The following is a 16,724-nucleotide window of genomic DNA, read 5'->3' on the forward strand; positions in this document are numbered from 1 at the left end:
AGCGGCATATTCTTGTTGAGTGTATAGTTTAAGAAAACGTTTGAAAACAACATAGAAGTAACACCAACAACACCAGAGAAAGACGAAATAACGCCCCCAGAAATGTTGAAAGGAGACAAACACTTCCAGTAGGACATGTTATTGCTACTGCACCAAGGGAGCGGTTGCGTCACATCCGCTTTATCTCGCACTCATCATTTCTATTCCGGTTTGCCAGACTGTATGCCGGGAGCATTTGCCCAAATCGCGGAGGCAACAGTCTGGCCACACGAGACTAGTGTTGAAGTGTCTTTGAGCAAGGCACTGAACATGCTGCCGATGAGCAGGTTGGTTCCTCGCCTGGTTTCCTCTGCCGTGTGTGAGAATGGGTGAATGTGATGCACAATCATTGTAAAGCGCCTTGGATAAAGGGGCTGTATAAATGCACCATTTACCATCTCTTTCTTTCTTTCTTTCCTCTCATTTCTGTCGCTATACTTGTGGAGACTTCTTCACCTCAGTAACCCTAATAATAAATGGTCCAGCATGCTGGCAGACACAGCTGTTATAATGGAGCACATTTTCAGCGGTTGAGCAGTTTATGGATTATCCCAGCATTCCTCTGACAGGTACGCCATCACACCAAGCTTAAAGCTTAGCTATTCCATTCTCCTCTCCCTATTTTGCCCTCGCTTGCTCTCTTTTTTGCCTCCCGTGTTTTTATTTTGCATTCAGTGTTTTCATTCCTCCCACTGCCTTTCGAGCTCAGCACAACTGTCTTTTCCATCATGGACAACAAAACTTGGCTCTCAAAGAGAAGCCTGTATGGTATATTTAACCACTTGAACCCTGTCACCCCTATGGAGAAGGAACATATCTATGGTCGCTATCGGGTCGTCCAAAATGATTCAAATTCAAAAGCATCAAAAGTAGCAGATCTACAAGCTCAAAAGGCATTGCTTTGAGCCGTATTTCACGCTTGCGGATCTGCTACTTTTTATGCTTTTGTGTGACGCGGCTGTAGTATGTTCAAGTAGGGCGTTGATTTACAAAATAGCACAGTGTTTGAACAGCAACATCTGCCCGCCCCCACATTTCCCATACTCAGGGGTGTGGTAATGAGTGTAGACAGGCCAACCTGGCAAACTCACCCAAGCTCAGTATTAAAAAGATACAGGGACACATACGTCTTCCAATCCATATTATTTCACATTTAACAATAGAGAAGGCTTCCAGAACATTGCAAATATACCTGGCATTTGACAGCAGTATTGTATGTAACGTAAGTACAGAGTAGACAATGCAGTATGATTGTTCGGCTTGCAACTCCCTCCATTCTGTATGTTTATTCTATCATTTCAAGTACTGTAAATTCCATATAATTATATATTAGTAAAGCAACTGCTATTGTTGTGTATAGACAGACTAACAGGGGTCTTCAACAGGGCGTCCGGGACCCCTAGGGGGCCCTCAGAGTTACTACCGGGTGTCTGCCAAATCTTTGTGTGATAGGATTTCTTTAAGCAGTTGAACCCTGCCTTCCCTAGTCCGAGGAGAACTTTAGCTGCAAGGCTTTGTGAGCTTGTAGATTGGCTATTTTTGGGAAAGAGGTTTGGTGTAGAGGGCAAAAAGAGGAGACTACTGTACAGTATGTATACAGAGTCAAAGGTCACGTGTTAAGGCTTTAAGTGGTTAAATGTCTGAAAATACACTTTAATAACATGAATCAATCCAACACGATAATGCTGTCATACATGTCTGTGAAATCTATGGGGGGAAAAAAAGTTATCTGCAACACAATTTTATTCATAGGGTTTCCTGCTTCATCTCTCTCTCAGCTAAGGGGTCCTTGGCCTGAAAAACGTTGAAGACCCCTGGTCAAGGATGTAAATATCTGAGGTTGTCCTTGTCCCTCTTCTGTTGTCCTGACCTATACCTTTAAAGAGGCAGGCCTGTCGTGTCGAACAGCAAGCAGGGATGTCAGGATCTGATGGGCCCCCGAACGTCACCTTCGATAGCGGCCGATGCATCTTCTGAAGGCATGCGGGAAGCAAGGCGTGTAGGGGAGCGTAGCCGTAGACCTATAACCACAAGCGGGATCTTGTTTTCACATGCGTTTGTGTGCAATTACGCATTTTACTTGTGTCTCTGCTTACAAAATGTGTATGCAGAGACACAGCCATTTGTATTACAACAAATGGATTGGAATGAGCGTGCCGGTGAATGTTTAAATGGTGGAGCAGTGAATGAGAATGATGTGAGAGGAAAAAGCCAGAGAGGGACATGATAGAGAGAAATGAGCATAAATGAGAGAGGACAAGATATAAAATAAAAGGTGACGGTGCAGGCTGCTGCAGATCGGGAGCTAGAGAGGGTGTGTGCTGCTGGTCCAAAGTGAAACAGGCTGGCTGACAGCCACCGCGTCAATAACAGTCCATTCTGCTCCATCTCAGTAATAATGGGCCTTCAATGAGCCATCAAATGAGTTCTGCTTCAACAAGAAACACTATTCAGCACAAAACTCTGGCCCGCTGCTGCTGACTGCTGCACACACGCACCGGTCTGACTGATGATGAGCACACCACGCACGCACGCACGCACGCACACGCATGCACGCACACACACGCACATTACGCACGCGCATCTTAATTCTTCGTGCACAGGCACACATGCACGCACACACATCGGCATACACAATGTTTTAGGGGGTTAAAGAGGTGGTGCCATAGTTTTGTACTTTTTGTGTTTTTCATGTGTCTAGGAGGCTGACAGTACTTCATTAGACCCCCTGGTGTGGTTTTTATGAGCAATTATGTATTCTCTTGGTATTTGTTTGTTTTCTCTTGGAAACTGCCACCTTGTGGTCAAAAGTGTCAGTTAAAAAACACAGATATTATTACATCACAGAATCAACTCCTCCCCTAATTACCATTCACCCAACACTGTGGGGTGTGGCTAACTTCAGCTGGGTCACCACCCACCATGACATCCATGCATACTTAATGAACTGCGGGTGTGTCCACATAAAAACCCAATTTTAACTCTTTCTGTATACCTTTTTGGAAAAAATCTTCCTCCTAGTATAATCATAATACCTGATAATCATGTTTTAGAGGGGGGGAAATCATGGCACCACCTCTTTAAGGTAGGAGGCATCATTTCAGGAAAAAGGATTGTATCCATTTAGGCAATAGGCTATATAGAGAGAGATGAAAATAGCAGATCAAAAAGCTGTGAGCTTGTAGATCAGACATTCTACAACTTAAATGGTCAGATTGTTTTGTATTTATGGTGTAGTCGTAAAGTTTTAAACCATTGATTGCACGGTACAGTCGTTCTCAAACTTTCAAATTGGAATCAACAATTGAACAAGTTGGGATTAATTTGGTTCCATTTGTACACTGTCAGAGTTACAGACTTGTAAGGGTCAATTTAGACCCCCCTAAAGCAACCCACAGAGTCCCTGGAATCCACTTTGAGAACCACTGCATTATATGACAGATTTTCAAGCGATAAACGTGTATGTGATGAGGCATGAGCCTCTGTATGGATAAGACACTCATATTCACAGCCAGACTTATTCTTTATTCTTGCTCCGTCATACGAGGACGGAGGAAGAATATATCAGGCTCTAAGCCTACAGAGCGCCCCATACAGTAGGCTTATATTGACATTAATCTTTCTCCGGATTATGGCGAGGCGTTCTTAATACCAGCGAGGGGGGCAGATAAGTCCACACATCAAAGGCTTGTCTGAAGAAAAGAAAAAGTTAATCATGTACAATGAAATGATTGCTGTAACCATACAAACACAATAGTGCTGCTAATTGCCCACGCTGCATGTAGCTCAAAAAAAGAAGAGATATAGGCACAAATTCATCAAAACACTGTGTGTAGGACAATTCTTTGTAACACAATTAACTCAACTTTACACTAAACATTTCCTTAAAGACGAATAGCTTTAGAAGAAATTTCTGAAATGAATGAAAATGAACTGATAGATGTCTTAAAATCTATTACTTTTTTCCTTCCTCCTTGTTTTCCCTAATGTCATTTAAACCCAGACATGAAATACATCATTTCCTGGCATGTTGTCATCAAGTTGCCTTGTGGTTCAGTCTACGGTTGGGAGGTCATACCAAAGACCATAAAATGGGACCCAATGCCTCCCTGCTTGGCACTCAGCATCAAGGACAGACTGACAGACATGGATTGGAGGCAGGGGCGTCAATTGGGTATGGCAGGGGTATGCAGCTGCCATACCCTGGGTCCAGGGGGGAAAATAAAAGTTACTTTTAAATATAAATCCATGAAGTCTCTTTGTCTATCTGTGCAGTAAAATAACTACAAATATGGTCACTTTAACAAGGTATTATAATTATATTCTCCACACTTGTATTCTTCCCATCTTGACAAAATGGTATATTCCCAGGTTCTGCAGGTCAGCTGCACAGGTGCAATGCATTATTGTTAATAATGAATTTTTGCTGCACTTGAAAAACCATTCCAGGCTGCCATATCCAGCCCAAGAAACCTTAGAAACCTGTGTAAAAAAATGAAAATATTCTGGGTTTTTTGTCAGACATTGTGAAAATAGCCGATCTACATGCTCACAACGCCTCGCAGCGCGAGGCGTTGTGAGCATGTAGATCTGCTATTTTCACAATAGAACCGTGTTGTACAAAATGTAATGCCTCTTTTCCATGAGGACTCCCATCTTTGCCATACCCTAGCTTTTGCTGAACTGACGCCACTGATTGGAGGTAAGTCTCTGTGACATGGTGCCATGTCCAGGGTGTGTACTTGTACAACATAGCAGGGGGGTGCACTTGTATAAGACACTTAAGGCCAGGGACGTGCAGATAATGTTAGAAAGGCAGGGGCTGAAATTTCTAAAGGGGCCTTTTGGTGAAAATATTGAAAACAGCAGACCTTCAAGCTCACAATGCATAATCAAGTCAATACTGGAGATGTGGCGTACGGCATGTATGTCTACACAGAGAGGGCAATTCTTTCAACATAAGAGTTTGGACAAGGTAATTTTCTTGAACACAGCCTTCAGGTATGGCATGGAAAGAGGGCATTTGCATTTCTTTCACCATAGTAAAAACGGCATTCATGGTCTGGAGAGGGCACTTTTTACAGACGGATAAAAGGGTTCAAGCCCCCTTTGAGAGACAGCCGCTGACGGCCCTGTCCCTTTGATGTCTATGTGTGCATGTACCTGCTTCAGGCAACAGAAACAGGACAGGCTCATGCCCAGGGTTCATCGATGTGTCCGCACACAGACAGATGTGTCCGCACACAGACAGATGTGTCCGCACACAGACAGATGTGTCCGTAGCAAGACTTGGCCTTGTCCGTGGCAAATTTTAGATTTTCAGTCTGCAGGTTTTCCTCAGAATAATGTATGACACTGATTAACAACACTCGCATGACTAACATGTCATTTTGACCTGTTTTTGAGATTTAGAAATGGAATTAGAATGCTCAGGAAACACTCAAAACATTTTATTTCATATTTACAAAACGTCTCAAATGGTAGAAAAAAAACAAGACTTTGCTTGTATGATAAGGAAAAATCATGAAAGGGAACATTTCTCAGAGTTTCCAGAGCAAAATTAACTATGACACTATGTATAGCACATTGGCACACAGTTACTGTATATACAGTTGCAAAGGTATATATATATATATATATATATATATATATATATATATTATATATATATATATATATATATATATATATATATATATATATATTATATATATATATATATATATATATATATATATATATATATATATATATATATATATATATAATATATATATAATATATATATATATATATATATATATATATATATATATATATATATATTATATATAATAGCTCTTCATGTGTTTCTGGCAACATTATTGTCAACCCATTTGATGTTCATGCAACAAAAAAAAAGAAAAAAAGTTTTGACAAAAACGTACTACTTACTACTAGCTAGTACTACTACCCTTTATAGTAATGTTATACTAAAGGCTATAATTCATAGACATGGTCAAGAGAGAACCTTTTCGGGATGAAAGGAGCCTTTAAGTGTCTTTGTCTTTCCCTTCCTTGAGCTTTCTCCGTGGCTGGCCCAAATATTTGGAACAGCCTTCCGTCCACTGTTGGGTTCACACCCTCCCTGGACACCTACGAGTCCTACTGTTGGGTTCACACCCTCCCTGGACACCTACGAGTCCTACTGTTGGGTTCACACCCTCCCTGGACACCTACGAGTCCCGACTCTAAACATCTCTTCTCCCTGGCAATTGGTCCACCATAGATTCTTTCCATCCAGTCTGCAACCCTCCCCCCATGCTCTTACCTTGTGGTCTGTCGTTGTTTTATATCTATACTATAATTTTGCGAATGTCTGAGTGTCTGAGTGTCACAGCGTTTCTCCTCAGTGGCTGGAGCAATCGCATCACCATTAGCATATGAACACACCTGACATAACTGTGAAGCCCGTTTGTCACTTTCACAAATCGTATGCTGTATATTAGCATTTTTATGGTGTATCTACTATCTATTCTGCATCTAGCTTGAGGCTCATCTATTCTGCATCTAGCATGAGGCAACATGTTTAACCAGCTCTCTGTGTGTGTGTGTGTGTGTGTGTGTGTGTGTGTGTGTGTGTGTGTGTGTGTGTGTGTGTGTGTGTGTGTGTGTGTGTGTGTGTGTGTGTGTGCAGGCAGGCGGGTGTGTGCGTGGGCGGGTGGGCGGGCGGGCTGGGGGGGGGGGGGGGGGGTAGCCATTAAACGAAACGGGTATTTCTTACATTGATGCTCCTACATATTATCATGCAAGCACCAGTTAAAGTTACTTTCCATCCCTCATATACTGTATGCACAGTGCACATCCCATAACCCACACACTGCACATCATTTTGGAGCTCATATCTTTGAACGGGTAAGGGCTAGTTTCATATAATTTGCTGAATGTAAAATGTTTTAAAATGCTGTTTATTTTTGCTGTTGTTCTTGTTCATGTTGTACAGCACTTTGGTCAACCTGGTTGTTTATAAATGTGCTTATGAATAAAATTGACTTGACTTGATTTCTGTTCAACTGCCTGGAACTTTCCCTTTTTTGAGAGGTGCTCTTGGAAGGAGCTAAGCTCCAACATATGGCTTTGTCCATATGTAAGCCCAGGGTCACATTGGCCAATTAAGCTTCGCAGGACGCTTAATGAAATTAACTCAAATAGCACAGCTCACAATTTTTTTTTCTCTATTAAATAAATATATAACATGTTTGTCCAAAAATGTATCGTTTTGGCCTGGGGGTTCAATATAGCTTAATCTCTCAAGACAGCCTCAGAGTAAGAGAGACAGGCCGAGAAGGCGTCGCCCTTTCTTTGATGATGTGGTTCCCAGATTGAATATAGCTTAACAATCATTTTCTTCATAATAAAGGCCTTTGCAGGCAGAGCAAAGGTAATCGGGATCAGGACTCGAACGAGCAACACGCTTTCAGGCTCCAAGGAGCCTATGTGGTATGCGCCTGGACCGGTAGGCCAGCAGGCACCCAAACAGGCAGGGTTTTTCCGCATAGAAGAAACGGACAGATGGTGTCTCTATGACCTCATGCACACCAGGTCTGAATTTATTCTGACCTGGTTATATTGTCCGTCTTTTCCGTGCGGAAAACTGGACTTTTTCTGCAAAGGCCTTAAGAGTCCTCCTCTGGTCCGACTGTCCTCCAGTTGTCATGTAGCCTGCCCTAGACAACCTACCATGCATGCTTCCAAAGAATGACCTCTCTTCTCCAGTTTGGAGGTCACAGCATTATTAGTTTCCCTTTTATTTCATTTTGCAGTAGAGGGTCATGGATACAGCCATGGCACAGACCTCCACAACTGCAATGCCCAGGATCATTAATGTAGAAAAGTGTTTGTTGTCTTCAAACAGTTCTTTGGTCCTCTGGAGGCAGCCAGTTATGGCGATGGATGCATTGGCGATGGATGCATTGTCACACACCTGATCTGACTCACTGGGGCAACACTGGGCTGGGAAGGTCTCCAAGTTGTCGTTGTAATATGGAGAACCAATGAAGTCTTTGTAGTCGTAGACTCCACAGCAACCTAGCCGGTCCATGGTCTCACTCCAGAGCTTTGTGATTTCTGGCTTTGCCCCGTAGTATGTTTTAATGTTCTCCACTGCTTTGGCGCCCACCTGGCTCATCACTTCCTCCGTCAATGGATTGAACCCCAGGATGAGCCCTGTTCCGGTCAGCATCGCTATGAGCGCCATCAGCACCGTGGCGAAGAACAGGAGCAGGACAAACCTGGTTAACTTGACCGCAACGCAACAGCCCAGCAAACCGACGATGAGCAGGACCGCCCCCACGGTCATCATCAGGTAGCTCAGGTCCAGGAGCTGCTTGAGCTCTGCCGGTGCGTCCTCGATCTGACCGAGAATGCCCAGGTCCAGGGACGGAGACACCCTCATCCAGATGCCCAGAACCAGGGGGGCAGCGCCTGCCAGACAGATGATGCCATTGAAAGCAAACATCATGAATCTCAGGAGGAGTTTTAAACACCCCATCTTATTGCAGCTTTACTTCGTTGAAGTTGATGTTTAATGAAAGAGTCCTTTTGTGATCCTAGTTGATGCCAATGTTTGAATGTCTTTGCAACACACCTCATAAGTATGATACGGCCGACGGGTGGGAATGGGCCGAGACCCTGCTAAATAGCCCGACTGATGTCATAGAACTTACGTCGTAAATAACTGATATCATAGACTGGTCACATGTCGTCCATGATCCACATATTTTTGAGCGGTGCCAACCGCTCCTACATCTTCACATCCACTCCTTCAATCACACACAGGAATTTCATGGAGGCCATGAAGGCCATGGCCGCCATTGCCCCTCAGTTTGGCCTTGTGCCCGTCTAACCAATGTCATGACTTGAGGCCACAGTGGCCTTAATGCCCCTGTACCACTGTCTCTCTCTTGTCAATATGTAGCTAGTAAACACCAGTGTCTCTTTCTTGTCATGTAGACACCATTGTCTTTTGTTGAGATTGTTTACTTCCCGGAGTCCCCATCTTTAAACCAATCCAGTGACTTTGATTGGTGCAGGACTGAGCATGGATCAGATTGTAAATACCATCATTTATCTATTTCATTGCAGATTAGGTCCCTAACCCTTAAATTCAACAAATTATTTCAATGGACTAAAATCATGTTTTATTTGATGGCCTTCCTGCCCTGGCATTTGGCCTTTGTGCCCTCAAAAAAATGGACAACACCAAAGGCCAAGTGGTGTTGCCCCAAAAAGACAAAATTCCAGGCCTGGTATGTAGGCCTACCGGTACGTACAGTATAGGCTATGTATGTCGGTGTCTGCATGCAGCTGTCTAGTGCATGCAGCTCCTTTTGAGCGGGCTCCTATACAGTACGTGGCTGTGCGTGTGTCTGTAGCCTTTTTCCTCAGCGTTTTGCCATAGTAAAATGTGTGTACGTAGCATCATGTTTGTCTAGTGATGTCATATGTCGTATGTCTGTAGCCTTTTTCCTCAGCGATTTGCCACACTTATAGCCTGGAGGGCCGTCGGTGAGGCTGAGATTATGAATTCACAAGGGAACGCCATGGCCTCCATCTGTGGATCGATTCCAAACGGAGGGATTTTTTCAGATTCTGATTATAGATTATAAACATAAAAATACATTTTCAGGTGCATGGGAATACTACTAATGTTATCCAATCAGAAGAGAGGAATCAACACTCATATAAAGGATGAATAGAGAATTTAGAAGTGAGGAAACAAAAGAGAGAAAGAGAGAGAGAGAGAGAGAGAGAGAGAGAGAGAGAGAGAGAGAGAGAAGAAATGAGCAGACAAAATTGCAGTGGTGTAAAGTAACTAAGTATATGTACTAAAGCACTTTACTTAAGTACAATTTTTAGGTACTTTTACTTTGCTGGAGTATTTCCAATTCTCGATACTTTGACATTGCGATGCGACGCATTGTTAGCTTGTAGATCTGCTATTTTTATATAAGGATCTTTATACATTTTATACATTTGAAAACGTGTGCAATAGGATAGATATTCTACATAATGAGTCATTTCTACTTTTGGTACTTTAAGTAGGTCTACCTTTTTACGCCAATAAATTTGTACTTTTACTCAAGTACATTTTTACTTCCGGACTTTTACTTGTGCTACTGTGTATTTCTACACTGCAGTATTGATACATTTACTTAAGAGCTGGAGATACGGGGAGTAACATTATTTTTAAAAATGCAAAATACATTAAATTATATGTGTTTATTTTCCATCCAAGAAACAAATATGCCTACAATAGTCAAAAGTTATTAAATATGTATTATAGAAATACATTGAATAAGGCAAAGAGGCCAAATGAGCAATTATTAGGCCATTAATACCTTCTTTTGCTTTATTATCATCATGTTAATTCTATGTTCTACTACATCATACATTTCTAAGACAATAAAGAGATTTGAATAATAACTGCCAATAATACAAACTTACAAAGAACATAATATTTAGAAATGGTAGGAAATATAGCAGTCTAGTAGAACAAATAGGCTAGTTTTTCATATAGGGCTGGTGTTGCAGCCATATTTGACTATGCACTGACACCTACTGGTCATGGGTGGTAAGAACAAGCACAGACGTGGAAACCACACATTGTAAGCAGACCACAAAATCTGTTGTTTTGCTTTATCAATTTTATTGAATAGCTTGATAATTGCTTATTACCCAGGCAGGGGTTCAAGGTTAGTTGCGGAGCAGTCTATAAACAACAACTTGTCAGTGAAAAAAAGTTAAATGTAGCATTCAAACTCTTTCTCCAACTGGGTGAACATTACAATAAAAAAGTGGCTTTCATTTTCATTATAACGAGTAACATACAGATCTCCACGAGGTTGTCCCTCGTGACCGTAACATGCGGTGAAGGAATTCCAACTTCCACATTGCATAATCACTGTAATCATGGGGGAGTGAGCAGGGACGTGCTGGCCATTGGGAAAAGCGGGACAACTCCCGAACGACCGGTTCATTCTCGGCCGGTCCAGGCCGTGCCATTAGGAAAAAATTAAACTGTTTGCACAAAAGTAAAAATTAAACTGTTTGCACAAAAGTAGTGAAAACAGCAGATCTACAAGCACACAACGCCTCGCACCGCGAGGCGTTGTGTGCTTGTAGATCGGCTGTTTTCACTAGTTTAAATCATTTTTTAAATGATAAATACAAAACAAACAGTTTTGGACATACAAGGTTTCCACCCGACAACAACGAAATATAGGCCTAATTCATGTAATTGGCCCACTGGCTTGTCACTTGTCATGATCTGAAATGGCAAATCTTTGAGTAGCAGCAGCGCTATAGAGAGAGATCTCTCTATAGCGCGCAATGAGGGCCTCTCCAACTCTTTTTCCCAGGCTGAATCAGGGGCCCAGCACGTCCCTGGGAGTGAGACACAACATGGGCGAATGGAGAGATTCAATCCTCCAGCGCCTTTCATCTCACTGGATCCGGTCCGACTTGCCTAGCAAGAAATATCCAATAGTGTGAATAAACAACGGGTCTCTGAAGCACCTTGTCAAAACAACCAACCGCAATGAATACTGACTGACAGAGGAAGTGTCTCCTTCAACGTGGCTTCTCTCCCAGATTGACTCAAACTAATGGCTGTTCTTTAGGTCCTTTTTCATAGTTCATTCAATTGGATCCCATCCCATTAAAACAATGAGCCTGTAAAGCCTAAGCCTAATTAGGTCAAGTCGGATACTATGGCCAGGCAGGGAGAAAGACCCCCGCGTGTTGAGGGGTGGGTGAGGCGAGAACGTTAGTCCCCCGAAAAGGTCTGATTGTCCTCTGTGGCAAATGTGATCAGCATTGATTTCTTTAAAGGGCACTTAGCAGAGGGATTTAGGTCGGACCTTTGGGAAAAGCTGTAAGAAAGAAAGAAAGAAAGACAGACAGATATGGTCATTATCGTGAGTGTGAAATGTTCCATACATTTTGATAAATATTAAACATTATCATCATAGTCGTCTCTGTTGGGTGGAAACCTCATTATGTCCAAGACTGTTACTTTTCAGCATTCAAATGAAAGAAATATCAAAAGTAGCAGATCTACAAGCTCAGATCCACAAGCTTTTTATGCTTTTGTGAGACGCTGTAGTATGATCAAATAGGGAGTTAATTTACAATATACTGTATATACTGTATATGTTGCAGTTTGTTTGAAGAACCACTACGATTGAAAAAGGAGCGCTCATTTTCTATTGACCATGACGGAGGCGCGCCGTGAGTCGCATGAGCCGACTCAGCGCCATTAGAAGTTCTAGGGACTGCTTTTGTGAACGACTGCACTAGAAAACAAACGCTCCTTTTTAAATCGTACTGGTTCTTCAACAGGACTGGAAAATATATATATATACTGTATATGGAGATAGGAGGTTTCTGCCCGACAGCGACGATACATCATATCATCGTCACGTCACTATGCGAGGCCTTCCCAACGTCTTTACCCCAAAGTAGTTGTTAGGAACGAAGCCCTCCCGTCCGCAGAGCGAGGCCCACCACCAGTGCACCCCCTCGGGCTTCTGCAGGATGGTCACCATGTCCCCCTCCTTGAAGCTCAGCTCGTCTGGAGCCTGGGCCGGGTAGCTCCACAGAGCGTACAGCACCCCGCTGTTCTCCACACCCATCGCCTCCTCCACACCTGACAGCACACAAAGGTAGCATCTACATCAGTGGTTTTCAACCTTTTTCATGTCAAGGTCCATTATTTATTCGGCATTTGAGCCACGGACCACCATTTGATGATATTTAGCCTCTCAGACCCAAAACTTTGAACGTTTCGTTATCGTTGGATAAGATTTTGTCCAATTTTTTTTTTACTTGAGTAAATGTATCAATATTGCAATGCTCTGTTGCAAGTAGAAGTATGGTGTTAATAATGTGTTTTGAGTAAAAGTACAAAAGTATTGGCGTCAAAATGTACTTAAAGTAACAAAAAATTAAAGTACACATAATCTTATAACCAGTAAGACTCCACAAATAGGGCAAAAATGTGTTTTTCCAAAATCTTCCTGATCCATGTTGATGACATGAGTGTAGACATGCTGTGTAGTGATTTTCCTGATTTTAGGGCAAAATCTGGAGGAGCAGTGTCCAAAAATGTGTTTTTAAAAATCGGCCTGAAGGTGGCGCTATATGGGACAGATTCATGTTGATGGGATGAGTGTAGACATACTGTGTAGCGATTTGCGTGATTTAAGTACACATAATCTTATAACTATACTTAAACACTGGTAATCCACTTATGCCCTATCTTATACTTTGTCGCATGGCTAAAATAGCTGATCTACAAGCTCACCACGCATCACATCGAATTGAATTGAATATTATTATATATATTTTGTTTAAGTACACAGTGCAACAATTTTAAAAAGCATTGTGAGCTTATAGATTGGCTGTTTTCTCTGAAGAGATTTGCAGTAGAGGGGGAAAAAAAGAGGCTGACCTAGTTTAGAGCCCTGCGGGACCACGGTCAACTAAGTATATGGTTTAAGTGGATAAGTTATATAAGCAGAGAGATATGCATTTCTTTTGGTTTCAACCTGCATGCCTATACTGTATGTCACAGCTGAACCTACTGACAGCTGCTCGCTAGAACATTGTGATTCTTTTTCTCCTCTTCTGCATATCTTCCAGTCTTTGATATACGTTTGTGCAAACCTATACGTTCTCTATGTGTGTTTAATGAAGTTCAGAACTACATGTGACTCTTCCTTGGGGTGAACTAGTAGAGAAAGGTATCTGCAATAAAGCAGACAGCCCGCAACACTCCAAGTTAGATGAAGACTTTTAAGGTGCACGGCTCAAAATAGCATATGAGAAAGAAGTAGTCGCCAGCACTCAAGGAATCTCCTTTTTACATGATTTTATTTACCTCAATGGACAGAGTCAACGGACGCGTTTCGACCCTTCAGTCTTCTTCAGCGTTGTATCAACGTTATACAACGCTGAAGAAGACTGAAGGGTCGAAACGCGTCCGTTGACTCTGTCCATTGAGGTAAATAAAATCATGTAAAAAGGAGATTCCTTGAGTGCTGGCGACTACTTCTTACTCTTCCTTGGGGTCACTTCTGTTCCCTGAGCTTGGGCCTGCTTGCAGATAGGTAATTCCAGTCAGTCCGTCAGTCCGTCCGTCCGTCCGTCCGTCCGTCCATCCGACTAGCCAATTACAACTTGACGGTCCCTCCAGGACAGTGTTGGGAAAGTTCACTTTAAAAACGAACTAGTTCAAGTTCAAGTTCAGAACTTCAAAAATGAACTAGTTCATTTTTAGTTCATAATTCCCCATTATGAACTAAAGTTCATGGTTCCCCAAAATGAACTACATAGTTCTTTTTTAGTTCTTTTTTTAACCATATTTTTTTTATACTTTTGGCTATTCAAAAAAAGGAAAAAAAAAATATATAAAGGTCTATATATATATAAATGTTTAGACGTTGCTGCATGCTATTATTTGTCAAAATTATTGACTCAGCCCATATAGAACCACACACAGCAATAATTTCATCCAACTTAACATTGAGGTGCCCACAATATTTATGTGCCCACTGCCTAGTTCCCAGTCTTCCTGCACCCTTATTGTGAAGGGCTGAATGTAATAACCATGTTATTGTCTCATTGTGTGAAATATCATAATATTCAAAACAAATATTTGACTCCAATTGATTCCCCACACAGTATTGACTTGATATAGCAATAAAAAAAAATATATATTACACAGCAGTTGTGGGAAAACTAAGACATTGTTCAAAAAACACAATTCCGATTTTGGTCATTTTGGAAATAGGGCAAAACATATATTTTTCTTCAATCTACTGTCTTGACACTCTAACCAAAATTGTTCTATAAACCATAATCTACAAATTGGAAGTGAAAGAAACAAAAAATTACATGTACAAGGAACCCCACTAGAAAAAAAACAAAAAATTACATGTACAAGGAACCCCACTAGAAGGCAGACGTTTCTAAACCGTGCACAGCATGTTTCCGCGTTGGTTAAAATAGCTGATCTACAAGCTCACGTTGTCTCGTGGATGCGACGCGTTGTGAGCTTGCAGATCAGCTATTTTCGCCGTGCAACACACATAGGACAAAGTATAGTCAGTCAGGCTTGCGAGACGAGGAGGAGATTCACAGTGCAGCAGCAGAGTGCAGACAGCACCGCATATCGGAACGTTCACGAGATGCAGTAGGCACTGCTGCGTGCTGCTGCGTGCAGTGCCTACTATTGGAGCATGTGAATGAAAAGAGAGACGAGAGGAGCAGAGGACAGATGACCGCGGAGGCGCGGACCGCCGCATGAACGGCCGACGAACGCCGACGAACGTCGTTCACGGGCGTCAGAATGACCGCGTTCGACAATATCGTTCATCAAGCGAAAACAATTACGTTCAGTTCACGTTCGCCCAAAATATGAACGTGTTCATGAACGATCGTTCTTTGAACGCGTTCGGGTACAACACTGCTCCAGGATATGGTGACGTAGCCTGGCATGGCCAGACTATATCCCTTCTTAGACTCTAAGTGATATAGTCTGGCCATAGCTCTAGTCTTAGAGCTATAGTTTAGCGGATTTGTCTAGTCTACAGGCTAACGTGTGCGTTTGTGCGTTGCGATCTCCTCACCCCTCAAGAAGCTGACACATTCCTCGTAGCCCACGGCGTAGGGGTCGCACTTCTGGGCGGCGGTGGCCCCGTCGCTCTCCGTCATGGCCATGACCGCAGCACCGTTCCTCACCAGGAACTCGCATAGTATGCGGTCGTTGCAGGAGGCTGCACAGTGCAAGGGGGTCCTGGAAAAGCAATATTATTACTATTAAAACATTTAGGCCTAGAATTATTGAATGCTTTAAACCAGTGAAAAATAGCAGATATACAAGCTCACAGCGCGGCACCGAGTGCCGCGCTGCGAGCTTGTAGATCTGCTATTTTTGAAAAGTCGTGAAAATGTGTGAAAATCTTTTGAATATAATGTATTTTTAAAGCGAACGTCTCACGTAACTCAAATTTTGCTTCTGGTTCTGGGTGGTCCCTGGATCTAAATATTTTGACTTTTGAGATGGGGGTCCGTGGTCAAATAAATATCATTTTGGGGGTCCTTCACATGAAAAGGTTTGAGAACCACTGACATAGTAGTCTCTCAAGAACAGACTAACTGAGCTCCATTTAAGTGAAAAGGACCTTTTCTTTGCTGACATAGAAACATAGGTTTTTCAAATAACCTTAGAAGGATTCAAAAGACACTTATAGAATCGGGTAAAAATTCTAATTTTCACGATTCTTCAAAAATAGCAGATCTACAAGCTCGCAGCCGCGCTGTGAGCTTGTATATCTGCTGTTTTTCAATAGTTAAAGCATAAAATAATGATACACTATTATGTGTACCCGTTCTAAATGGGTTAAGGGCCCGTTTCGTTCCTAACTTTCAATCATTTAGCCGGGGACCCCCTGGAAACCCCTCAAGGACCCCTGGAGGTCCCTGTACCCCAAGTTGAGAACCACAAGCGATATCCACCAATGCCCAAAGGCATCCTGGACTGAGGTTCATCTACGTCCATTCGTCCAATTAAAAAGGCACACTAGAATGGATCGTTAACCACTGGTGTAGTGACATGCACCCAGTGAGACAAAGGTATACTC

The 16,724-nt window shown here is 42.3% G+C and overlaps 2 protein-coding genes across 4 annotated transcripts in view; both read right to left on the reverse strand.

Moving 5' to 3' along the window:
* Positions 1 to 7,825: 7,825 nt before the first annotated feature.
* Positions 7,826 to 8,536, reverse strand: LOC308290169 (tetraspanin-1-like; the record flags this gene model as incomplete). The annotated part of the gene is made up of 1 exon (XM_080731944.1): positions 7,826 to 8,536. The coding sequence occupies one exon, from the start codon at positions 8,534 to 8,536 to the stop codon at positions 7,826 to 7,828; it is 711 nt and encodes a 236-aa protein (XP_080588070.1).
* A 2,675-nt stretch (positions 8,537 to 11,211) lies between these two features.
* Positions 11,212 to 16,724, reverse strand: part of ppp1r13l (protein phosphatase 1, regulatory subunit 13 like) — a 49,089-nt gene continuing 43,576 nt past the window's right edge. For all 3 annotated transcript variants that reach the window (XM_080730845.1, XM_080730846.1, XM_080730847.1), the window contains exons 11-13: positions 15,711 to 15,877; positions 12,534 to 12,727; positions 11,212 to 11,951 (exon numbers count right to left, since the gene is read on the reverse strand). In XM_080730845.1, coding sequence (XP_080586971.1) covers positions 11,916 to 11,951; positions 12,534 to 12,727; positions 15,711 to 15,877 — 397 coding nt within the window. In that variant the 3' untranslated portion in view covers positions 11,212 to 11,915. The remainder of the gene's footprint in view (positions 11,952 to 12,533; positions 12,728 to 15,710; positions 15,878 to 16,724) is intronic.

The sequence above is a fragment of the Nannobrachium achirus genome (genome assembly GCF_963921795.1).
Source record: "Nannobrachium achirus genome assembly, chromosome: 8".
Taxonomy (NCBI): Eukaryota; Metazoa; Chordata; class Actinopteri; order Myctophiformes; family Myctophidae; genus Nannobrachium; species Nannobrachium achirus.